This window comes from Dendrobates tinctorius, unplaced genomic scaffold (assembly GCF_039654945.1).
Source record: "Dendrobates tinctorius isolate UK_male_01 unplaced genomic scaffold, ASM3965494v1 ptg000044l, whole genome shotgun sequence".
Classification (NCBI taxonomy): domain Eukaryota; kingdom Metazoa; phylum Chordata; class Amphibia; order Anura; family Dendrobatidae; genus Dendrobates; species Dendrobates tinctorius.
In genome coordinates, this window is record NW_027361712.1 from 18,516,247 (window position 1) to 18,527,630 (window position 11,384).

Genomic DNA, 11,384 nt, shown 5'->3' on the forward strand with positions numbered 1-11,384 from the left:
ATCTTCCTTTTTGAGCCTTGCGATACTTGCTAGCATGTATCATTATTATGGCAAATCATGCAAAATGTGTCTATATACAGGTGTGTGTGTGTGTGTGTGTGTGTGTGTGTGTTAGTGTTAGTTATATACACACACGGTACGGAAAGTATTCAGACCCTTTAAATTTTTCACTCTTTCATTGAAGCCATTTGGTAAATTCAAAGAAGTTCATTTTTAATAAATTTACAAAGATTCTACATTTGTTTTTTTTCAGTCAAGATGGGGTGCAGAGTGTACATTAATGAGAAAAAAAAATGAATTTTTTTTTAATTTACCAAATGGCTGCAATGAAACAAAGAGTGAACATTTTTTGAGGGGTCTGAATACTTTCCATACCCACTGTACATATATAAAACAATATAGATAAAGCTCAATATTTATGCAACTCTTATATGCAAAAAGTAGACTGGAGTTGTTTTTGGGCATTTCTGCTGCCTCGCTAATGTACCGCGACATCCAGCCTGTCTATGGAGACACACATTAGGCCTGACACACTGCTGGAGAATCACTGCCCTAGGACACGACGAGCTGCTATGTCTACGACACCGTATCTAATGCAGAACGAGATGCAGACATGTGTCGCAGGCCACGTCCATGGAAATGCATAACTGTCTAATGCCATAAAAACATGACTACAAATATGAGACACAAGGGAGCGAGAAAAAAAAAAAAAAAAGTGCAGGTACACGCCGTTACACGAAGGTCAGCCTACACATCATGTTCTGTCAACCATTGTGTCAGTGGTGTAAATCCATGATACGATCAGCTAAACAGACGCCAGTGACATCACTGAGGTCTCTCTTCCGCCTTTTCTTTTTTTATTCCAATAAGTGTATTTTTGCTAAATACAATAAAAAAAAAAATACAAGACTCCCAGAATCTCTAAAATATGTTATAAGGTAACAAAAAGGCCAACTGTGCACATGTGAGTAATCCTGGAAGTGCTATATTTGTTCAATGATAATGAGAGATACTGTAGATTAATAAATATAATAAATTATAAATATATATATATATATATATATATATATATATATATATATATATATATATATATATATATATATATAGAGAGAGAGAAATATTAGTATTGGGTAATTAACTGCATGCACTGTACTGAAGGTCAGTGACATTAATGATGATCTGGCCTTTGTACATGGTATACGCACACCACTACACTTTGTACAGCACACGTGGCCGGGTTACTAGCTGCCTGCTCAGTCTTTCCTACAGGCATAGTCAGCAATATGAATGGGCCGTTTCCTAAAATCTAAAGCCATGCGATCAGCAACATGTAGCTTCCTTCCCCTCTCCCCTCCATCTGCACCTATTGATAAGGAGGATGGGACAGTGGGGCAGGGTTCAACTGGATGAACATGTATATTCTGTAGAAATAAAATGACAGATAACCTTAGGGCATATACGGTATGTAGATGTCTTTATATATCCACAATTCATCCCCTGCTTATTTCTGCTACACAAATAGATACACACACGTGACACGTGGTCAAAATTGTTGGTACCCCTCGTTTAATGACAGAAAAACCCATAATGGTCACAAAAATAACTTAAATCTGACAAAAGTAATAAATCAAAAATCTATGAAAATGAACAAATGAAAGTCAGACATTGCTTTTCAACCATGCTTCCACAGAATTTAAAAAAAATAATAAAACTCATGAAATAGGCCTGGACAGAAATGATGGTACCCCTGAAAATAATGTGAGAAAAGGGACATGTTAAATCAAGGTGTGTCCACTAATTAGGATCACAGGTGTCTACAGTCTTGGAATCAGTGAGTGGGCCTGTATAGAGGGCTACAGATACTCGCTGTGCTGTTTGGTGACATGGTGTGTATCACACTCAACATGGACCAGAGGAAGCGAAGGAAAGAGTTGTCTCAGGAGATTAGAAAGAAAGTTACAGACAAACATGGTAAAAGGTAAAAGTTATAAGGCCATCTCCAAGCAGCTTGATGTTCCTGTGACTACAGTTGCACATATTATGCAGAAATGTAAGCTCCATGGGACTGTAGCCAGCCTCCCTGGACATGGCCGAAGGAGGAAAATTGATGAAAAATCAAAGAGACGGATAATACGAATGGTAACAAAAGAGCCCAGAAATATTTGGAAACAGATTAAAGGTGAACTTCAAGCTCAAGGAACATCAGTGTCAGATCGCACCATCTGTCATTTTATGAGCCAAAGTGGACTTAATGGGAGACGACCATTGTTGAAAAATATCATAGAAAAGCCAGACTGGAATTTGCAAAACTACATATTGACAAGTCACAAAGCTTCTGGGAGAATGTCCTATGGACAGATGAGACAAAAATTTAACTTTTTGGCAAAGCAAAGCACATCAGCTCTATGTTCACAGACGGAAAAATGAAGCATATCAAGAAAAGAACACTGTCCCTACTGTGAAACATAGAGGAGGCTCTGCTATGGTCTGGGGCTGCTTTGCTACATCTGGCACAGGGTGTCTAGAATTTGTGCAGGGTACAATGAAATCTCAAGACTATCAAGGAATTCTAGAGAAATGTGCTGCCCAGTGTCAGAAAGTTTGGTCTTGTGCAAGCAAATAATGACACCAGTTTTTCGAGGATTCCAACAGAAACCTCGATGCAGTGATAGATGGAGAGCACTAGCCTAGGTAAGTGGCCTGCAAAAAAAAAAAAATCTTTTAGAAATCCCTCCTCTCATGTTAGAGATAGCAGGATGTGGGAGGGGAGCAGAGAAATCACACTACAAATAAGGAGGAAAGCGCATGGGAAGGAAATAAGTGTAGTTCCACAACTAAGCTTATACATGAAAGCAAGTGAGGACGGCAGCACCCTGGACATACAGTGGCAATCTGAACATCATTCTTCACGATTAAGAGGCATGCGGTTTTTAATATATAAATTCGTTACAATCTTCAACTGCCGTGCGCCTGCGCCAGAAATGCATGAGGAGCTTTTCAGGCGTGCTTGACCAGGCTTTTCATAGGTTAAGTTGTCCAGAACTGGCAACAAAAGTTGATAAATTTTTGAACAATTTAGAGCTGCGCAAAACATTTGACATTTTAAGAGGTTTCAATCCACAATTCTGGGAAAACTAATTAATGCTTATGTATCGCATGTATTACAGATGGGGGTCTAAAAATGAATAAGTGAAGATAGGAGACTGAAACTTAAAGGGGTCAACTGTGGTTATTCACATCAGGACACCCCCCAAAAAAACAATATATACTTACCTACTGCAGCGGCACCATTCCTGCGATGTCGGGGGCGTAGTTCTCAGCGAGTGACGTGACAGTGTTGAGATCAGCGGATGCTGTTTAGCCACAGTGTTTACATGATACAACAATGCCATGCCACCTGTTGTGAACAGTAGCGCCGACAATAGTAGGAATAATGCCGCTGTGGGAGGCAAGTGTTCTGCTTCTACTGCAATGCCCCCACATTTGTGGTATAGCCACTTACTAATGAGCAGAATCATTTTGCACTCTGATAAACTATATGGTATTCTTATATTGGGCACTTATGGCAAATCCATAAAATATGCCATAAATGTTCAATAGATTGGATTCTTCCTCTCAGACCCGCACATAGCCCAAGAACTGGATCTCGGACACTATGGATGGAGCACTGGTGGATCTCGGACGCTATGGATGAAGCGCTGGTGGATCTTGGAAGCTGTGGATGGAGTGCTGGTGGATCTTGGACGTTTAGGATGGAGCGCTGGTGGATCTCGGACGTTATGGATGGAGCGCTGGTGGATCTCGGACGTTATGGATGGAGCGCTGGTGGATCTCGGAAGCGGTGGATGGAGTGCTGGTGGATCTTGGACTCTATGGATGGAGCGCTGTAGGATCTCAGACGTTATGGATGGAGCGCTGGTGGATCTCGGACGCTATGGATGGAGCGCTGGTGGATCTCAAATGCTATAGATGGGAGTGCTGTAGGATCTTGGACGCTATGGATGGAGCGCTGGTGGATCTTGTATGCTATGGATGAAGAGGTGGCCGCGCTAGCACAACTATCTTCATTTACTTCTATGTGACGTTCAGAGTCACGCACAGTTAACTATTTCAGAAGCTTCAAAAGATGTTTCAGAGGATTGAAGCTGTTTCACTAGCATCTGCATGGCCTGGTACAAAACCTATTTTGATGACTTGGCACAACAGTATAATTTCCTGCAAATAACCTGCACATTTTGTGTCTGGCTAGTCTTATCGGAGGCATGACTAATTGCATTTGTGCAACTTATTCCTACGCTCTTGCCAGAAGCACTGTTCCACACTTTTCCAAGTATTCAATTTAAGAAGAACATTTCACAATAGAGGACAACCATTAATAAGGATTAAATGGGTTTTCAATCTATAGCATTTCCCTATTGCAATAAGTAACACTGTGGCAGGAGTTCCATTGCCAATATACAGAGGATCTCAAACATCTTAGTATTAGAACTAATGGGCGCTGCTAATTCAAGTGAATGCACAGAAATCAACAATGACATTTAAAAAAAAAAAAAAAAAAAACTTTACTGAAAAAATAATTAATATTAGACTCACCTACAATAATACCGCAGGCACTTACTAGCCCGATCTCCTTCTTAAGGGCCACGCCACCTCCTCCGCCAGAACTTGAAGCAGAGCCGGAATCCTGTGCCTGATCCTCAGGGATCTTCTCAGCACTAGTTCTTAGTCGGGCACCTTCTGCCATCTTGTTTGCCAAATTGATAATAGTATATAAAAAAATAGGTTTTCACCTACGAAAAAAAAAATTCAAGAAGGTAAGTAAGGGATTTCATAGACTAGCATTTATATTACAATGGCTGCTCTATGCAGAACGTAAGAGGTAGGAACATCAGGGGCGGACATATCATTGGTGCAACCTGTGCAGCTGCACAGGGGCCGAGAGGTAAGGGGGCCCACGTCTTCCTCCATAGCAGGTGGAATTGTGCATTATGATGAGCTCTCGGGCTCCACAGGGCCCATATATTGTCCTTACACAGGGGCCCTCTTCTGTCTGTGTCCACTAGTCAGGTACATCAATGTGGCAAGTGTAAGGCCTCCATCTGTAGCCATCTTGCTCTGACCGGGTCATATCTCTGAGATTGTTGCTTCCGTCCACAGCTAAAAGTCCTACTGACTTTACAATACACAGACCACGAGAAGTTGCAATAAGGCCATTCTAGGTAAACGGGACATATGGTGTACTGCAACAATGTTACATTTTATTAGATGAAATTATTCCCAACAAATCCTTTACAAGAACTAATGCTCATCGTATTCTGTATGCAGCAGTTTTCAGATCCAGCTACAACCCGACATTTTACATTATGATAAAATATTATATCTCAGCACATACATCCCTACAGCCTGCAATGTGGAGCCAGACATCACCCAATATTAATATGCCGCTCACATACTAGCCATACATCTCAGCACTTACATTACACTAGAACTCGCTTATTAAAACCATCTAGAAGATTCTTACTGTAATAATTTATAGTAAAGATAATTCTTTGGGGTCCGACTGCAAAAATCCATAACAGAGCCCCACACCTATTATGTGCCATTATTAATACAGGTCATCTTATGTGGCAGAAGGACAGGAACTAGGGGCTAGGTGCCCACCCCTACATATACGCCCCTGGTCCGAACCATAATAAGGGGTCTCCCATGTTAAAATATGTGTCTGGCAAGTAGCATTCCAGTGCCTATATGTCCGAGATGACCTATAACAATGTCCAGCCTACAGCAGGTCTAATGAAAAGCTTGTGAAGGGCCATAGAGATCCTCTCGGGCTATTGTGTCCTTGGTTATATGGGACTGCTGGGACATTGTTATATTGACCGAGGGTCCCATTACACCCACCACATGGTGCCAAGCAGAAAGACGCCAGGTGATATCAGAACATGGGACATGTGGCCCTCAAGGAGCTTTCTGGGCAATCTGTATAGATGGTAGAATCCATTCATCCAATGTATATATTTATGTATGATAACTATCTATAATCTATCTATCCCATAACTATCTATCTCTATCCCATAGCTATCTATCCCATCTCTCTCTGACATCTATCATCAATGATATATCCCATATCTAGCCATCTGCTATCTATAAATCTATCATCTACATATATTATGTTACATATGATAATAGATACACTACGGGATGGATGGATCAGCAGTGAAGTGAGCAGCCATACACTATAGGGGACCTGCAGAGAGCGGGCATGCTGGGCACCTACACACCATGGCAGGCTGGGCACAAGGTGGAAGTACTCATGCCCTGTGTGCCCCTCCATGCACTGTATACCCGGTCCCCGTGTAGGGGGCGAGCCCTCACCAGCTCCCGGTCGCTTGTCTCAGGGTGTCCTCAGCATGTCGCCGCTGGGTCAGAGCTGGGTCGTCCGATGTATGTGGCGGCTCCTCTCACACCTGCAGCCTCCCCGCCGTGCTCCTCTCTGCTGCTGTCCCCGGCGCTGGCTGTTAGCTCGCTTATATCCTCCGCAGACTCCGCCCCCTGGCGGGCGCACCGCTCCGTCCTGCCAAATAAACACCCAGATGTGGGAAGGGTCCGTGCCCGGCTTCCTCCATTCCAGGGCTGTGTTTGCACTGCATAGACGGCTGTTACATTCCAAGCCCCCTCCTCAGCTCCAGAGTCAGGCATATGGGCTCCACACCGGGCAGGTGAGGCCGATGGCCTGATCTCCCGCCATCAGTGCCACCCTCTCCTGGCCGGGGCACAGGGCAATAACCCCCAGAAACGCGCACTTTCCGTTTTGGTTGCTTCCAGAGCTGTAATGCGTGACTGTCTCATTTTGGGGTCATCCAACATCTGCATTTTATTGAGTTGTTTGAGGAAGCGCGATGACCAAAATATGGCAATTCTGACATTTTAATTTCTTTTATCAGCATTTATTGTGCAGACTTTTGATAGAATATGCTTTTTTTATTATGTTCGTTTGAACTGGGGGAATGCGGTGATTACATTGTTATGTTTCATTGTTTCGCAGGAGTACTTGGTTGTCACCGACAGAGGCCGTCAGCATGCCCCCCGATTGGCATGGCGACCTTCAGCTCCCCGCGATCATCAGAATGGAGCCTATGGCAGGATCGCACCATGTAACTACCACTGTCAGTAATGCTGCTACGCCCGCACTATCCTCATGGCCCAGCACACCAAGCACTGGCAAGTCATGATGTCAGAAGGGGTTAAAGAGGGCAAACAGCAAGGGGGTTGGCTAAATAAAACATTGCTATCTGTTTGTCAGCAGTATTTGTTTACTTCTCTCTTGTGATGATGTGCCACACATTCCCATGTAACTTAAGGCCCGTCACACACAGCGCTATCCGCCAGCGAGATCGCTGTCACATGGATCAGCAACCGGCCCCCCTGCCGGGTATCGCTGATCGTGCAGGATCGTCCTGGGCCGTTTTCTGATCATTGGTCTCCTGCTGGCAGCGCGCATCACTGCATGTGGCAGCGGGAGACCAACGATCAGCGACGCTGGGTAAACAGCGGGTAACTAAGAGCCGCGCAGCTCTTGGTTACCCGCTGTTTACATTGGAACCCAGCTTGCTCGCTGGTCCTGTTCGCTGGTGGGGCTGTCTAACTATGTCCCAGCGATCCCATCCACGTCGGATCGTTGGTGGGATCACTGGGACATTGCTACATGTAATGGGGCCCTTATAGATCGCAGGGGGGACATCTGCTGTGGACATTCAGACCTCCCCTCCATTCATTGTCTATAGGACTGCTGGTACAGCATGCAGCTATTTCTGACAGTCCTATAGAGAATGAGTGGAGGTGAGCATGCAGACATCCGCTCCATTCATTGTCTATGGGTTTGCCAATACAGCACCCAGTTATTTCTGACTGTCCCATATAGAATGAGTAGAGGTGAGCCTGCAGACCTCTTCTCCATTGATTGTCCATGGAACTGCTGGTACAGAACCCAGCTATTTCTGACAGTTCCATTGAGAATGAGTGGAGGTGAGCATGCAGACCTCTTCTCCATATAGAAAATGAGTGAAGGTTAGAATGCTGGACCTCTATTCCTTGTCTATGGGTCTGTTGGTACAGCACCCAGCTATTTATGACAGTCCCTTACAGAATGAGTGGAGGTGAGCATGCAGACTTCTGTTCCATTCATTGTCTATGGGACTGCTGGTACAGTACCCAGCTATTTCTGACAGTCCTATAAAGAATGAGAGGAGGTAAGCATGCTGGACCTCTGCTCCATTCAGACGGGGCTTTTCCGTCCTTCCAATCCGTGGGTGACTCAGTGGGTTTGACCTCCTCCATATTGAAGTACTCTGTACAACCCCTTTAATTCAAATTACTATGATTATGAAAATAACTAGATGGAGGCCCGATGCTATCTCAGCGGGAGGGCGGTAATGTCACGATGGGGGCAGGCTTTGCAGCGTTGAGAATCTCTCCCCCCATGTGCTCACCCACCTATCCACTCTCTCTTTCCCCATGTGCTGACTTCTCCCATCTGTGCTTTCTTCTTTGACCTGTCTACCCCATGTGCTATCCCCCTTGTCTGCTGTCTCTCTCCTTCCTGTGCTGTGTTCTCCCCTCATGGGCTGTCCTGTTTTTGCTGTCTCCCCCCTGTGCTCTGTCTCTCTCACCCCTGTGTCTGAGCTGACACAGCTCCTGGGCAGAGGAGGAAGCAAAAGACAATACTGACATGGCCGCATAAAGCCCATTCATTCAAATATATACACTAGACTAACAGAATTGGCATAAAAAGTGGCCGTGATGTTTATTTTTGGGTTACATAGTAAATTAATAAATAAGTCCATACAATAAATGCCATAACAGTTAATCATATTTCCAACACCATATCCAATCCACCCAATTAATGGGCGATTTCCATACAAAAAGAACATCACGACAAAGAAAAAGCAGCTACGAAATAGGGAGGGCGGGTGGGATCTTCTTATCTTCAGTCAGTGACTAAGTGCCAGAGTGTAAACAAATGGGATTATTTATAGAAGCAACCTTAGCCCACCAAGAGATAACTGACCAATCACCTTTGTTCAAAAAGGGCGCCAAGAACCAGCAAAAAACAGTTCTAGCTTGTTACTGACCATATTAAAAACTGCCCAGTGAACTTCACATGACCTTATTTATTAACCCCATAAAGGCTCAACGTTAAATAAAGCCAATTAAGGGTCTATGCAGCCAAGAGTCCCCCCCTTTATTGTTTTCCTGACGGCGGGGGGGCTGACATTACAGCAGCAGATTGCAGAGGATACATTTTGTGAGATAAAATATTGTTTAAAAACAATAGTGAAATATTTTAGCTCACAAAAAGAATCTTCTGCGATCTTCTGCTGTAATGTCAGTATTGTCTTTTGCTTCCTCCCCTGCCCAGGAGATGTGGTATGCGCCGTACACGGTCAGACACAGACAATTTTTAAAATGAACTTTGTTTGTGGGAAAACTGGCTTCCTCTGCCTGTAGACATGTCGCGCATCTGCCGTCGGGATCAGCCGAACGATTCACTGCGCCTGCGCGGAATTCGTGCAGGCGCAGTGTGGTGGTGTTCCGCTGGTGGTACCGCTTGTGGTACCGTGCAAGAGGCTGCGTGTGTGTGAGTGTGTGTGTACGGCGTATAGTGCGTGTGTGTGTGTGTGGTGCGTACAGCGTATAGTGTGTGGTGCGACGGTGTTCCGCTGGTGGTATCGGGCAATAGGTTGGTACCAGCAGCAGTTTCCATATTGAGACACCCATCACTTGGGTGTCCCAATATGGCGGTCGGTGAACTTCCTCCGCTTGGAATTCTGGGATACGATGACATCAGGACAGAACAGGAAATGAAAACATTACAAGGCAATTATATAAATAGATTGCTTATATCATTCACACAAATCAGTGATCATGGGAAGAGGGATTTTACCTTCCTGTTATACCAGTGAACACTATAACCCGGCACCTCTATGCTCTTACTTACATAGCGCCGACATATTCCACAGCACAATGCATATTATATGCTGATCATATTTACACTGGAAACAAATGCTGTGAGTAAATGAGTCTTCAATAACATATTGGCTGTGAGCTCAGTACTTATTCACACACTGTATCAAGCCTGCGTGAAAGAAAAGCTGCCCTCCTTACCGGGGCTTGTAAATCACACATAGGACTCAAAAATAACTCACAGAACTCAACAAAGCGATGGAACAAAAGGAGGAACCTCACTACAGGAGCCCCAGGATACCGGGAGCAATGCTGGGTCACGCTTTTCCTGGATATGGACTTTTGGGTCTGATATTGTTCCTCCTTTTGTCTCGCTCTCATGGTTCGGGCTGGATGTTTGCTTTTTTAATAATGATTATGAATCCTTTTTGGCATCTCCGAGAAGTCATGTATATTTTCCTTGGCCCACATATAGTGATCACATATTACAAAGAATAAAGCTTTTTCACAGAACCCATATGGTTTCCCAGATAATATCTCACAGTTGCCATTCAGAAAACATGACGTGTTTCTTACGCCTTTTATTTCCGAAGCACCTTAGACTATGAGGCATGCCATTGTCTGATCTGTGCACAGTTCTCAGGACAAGGGTCTATTCTGGTCTCACCAAGCAGATAATCAGGACGACTATGTTTATCTCCAAAACCTGCGTATGGTCCGGCGGCAAAGTGTAAACGCTGCTACAGTGACTGATAGTCCATAGAGCCCCAGCATGGGTCACAGATACACACACTATGTGAGTGGTAATTTTTGGCTTTCTTTATAGATTCCTGGGGTGTAAGGGGTAAAGTTTCTCCTTGAGGTGAGCGCTAAGTTAGTGTAGGAAGACTTATAGGCCCCCTTGGGAATTTATATTTCCAGATTCCTAGAATAGACACATCAAATTTGTTACTCAGGATATACAAACCTCAGGAACCAGGATGGAACCAGGGATTATTTTCATTCTTGAGCAGTCATATGAAGGAAAGCGGCAAACCTTTGTATGAAATCAGAGGCATATGGATGAACAGTATGAACCCATTGACATATTTGAAGGGTTATTTCTAACACTTAAGCCCCCGTTACACATAGCGATATCGCTAGCAATATCGCTGTAAAGTCACCGATTTTGTGATGTAGCAGCGATATTGCTAGCGATATCGCTACATGTGATACTTACCTCCGACCGGCTCCCCCACTGTTCATCGCTGGTCGCGCGAGAAGGTCCTGGATCATTTCTCGTCGGGCACTTCCTGCTGGGCTTCCTTTGGCGCCGACAAGCGACGCGTGGACGCGGGCGGGAGGACATCAGGATCGCCACGTCTGACAGGTAAGTAGCGACCCCCGACCCCAGCGATGTCGCTGGTGAGATCTGCCTG

General features: G+C 44.5%; 1 protein-coding gene and 1 long non-coding RNA gene across 2 annotated transcripts in view; one reads left to right on the forward strand and one right to left on the reverse strand.

Moving 5' to 3' along the window:
* The window catches only part of SLC7A8 (solute carrier family 7 member 8), a 57,094-nt gene extending 50,575 nt beyond the window's left edge, over positions 1 to 6,519 (reverse strand). The window contains exons 1-2 of the mRNA XM_073575382.1: positions 6,379 to 6,519; positions 4,597 to 4,793 (exon numbers count right to left, since the gene is read on the reverse strand). Coding sequence (XP_073431483.1) covers positions 4,597 to 4,747 — 151 coding nt within the window. The 5' untranslated portion in view covers positions 4,748 to 4,793; positions 6,379 to 6,519. The remainder of the gene's footprint in view (positions 1 to 4,596; positions 4,794 to 6,378) is intronic.
* Positions 6,520 to 6,563: 44 nt separating this feature from the next.
* LOC141089097 (uncharacterized) lies at positions 6,564 to 7,300 on the forward strand. The gene is made up of 2 exons (XR_012232173.1): positions 6,564 to 6,722; positions 7,049 to 7,300. It is a non-coding gene; the product is annotated as an uncharacterized lncRNA (long non-coding RNA).
* Positions 7,301 to 11,384: the final 4,084 nt, after the last annotated feature.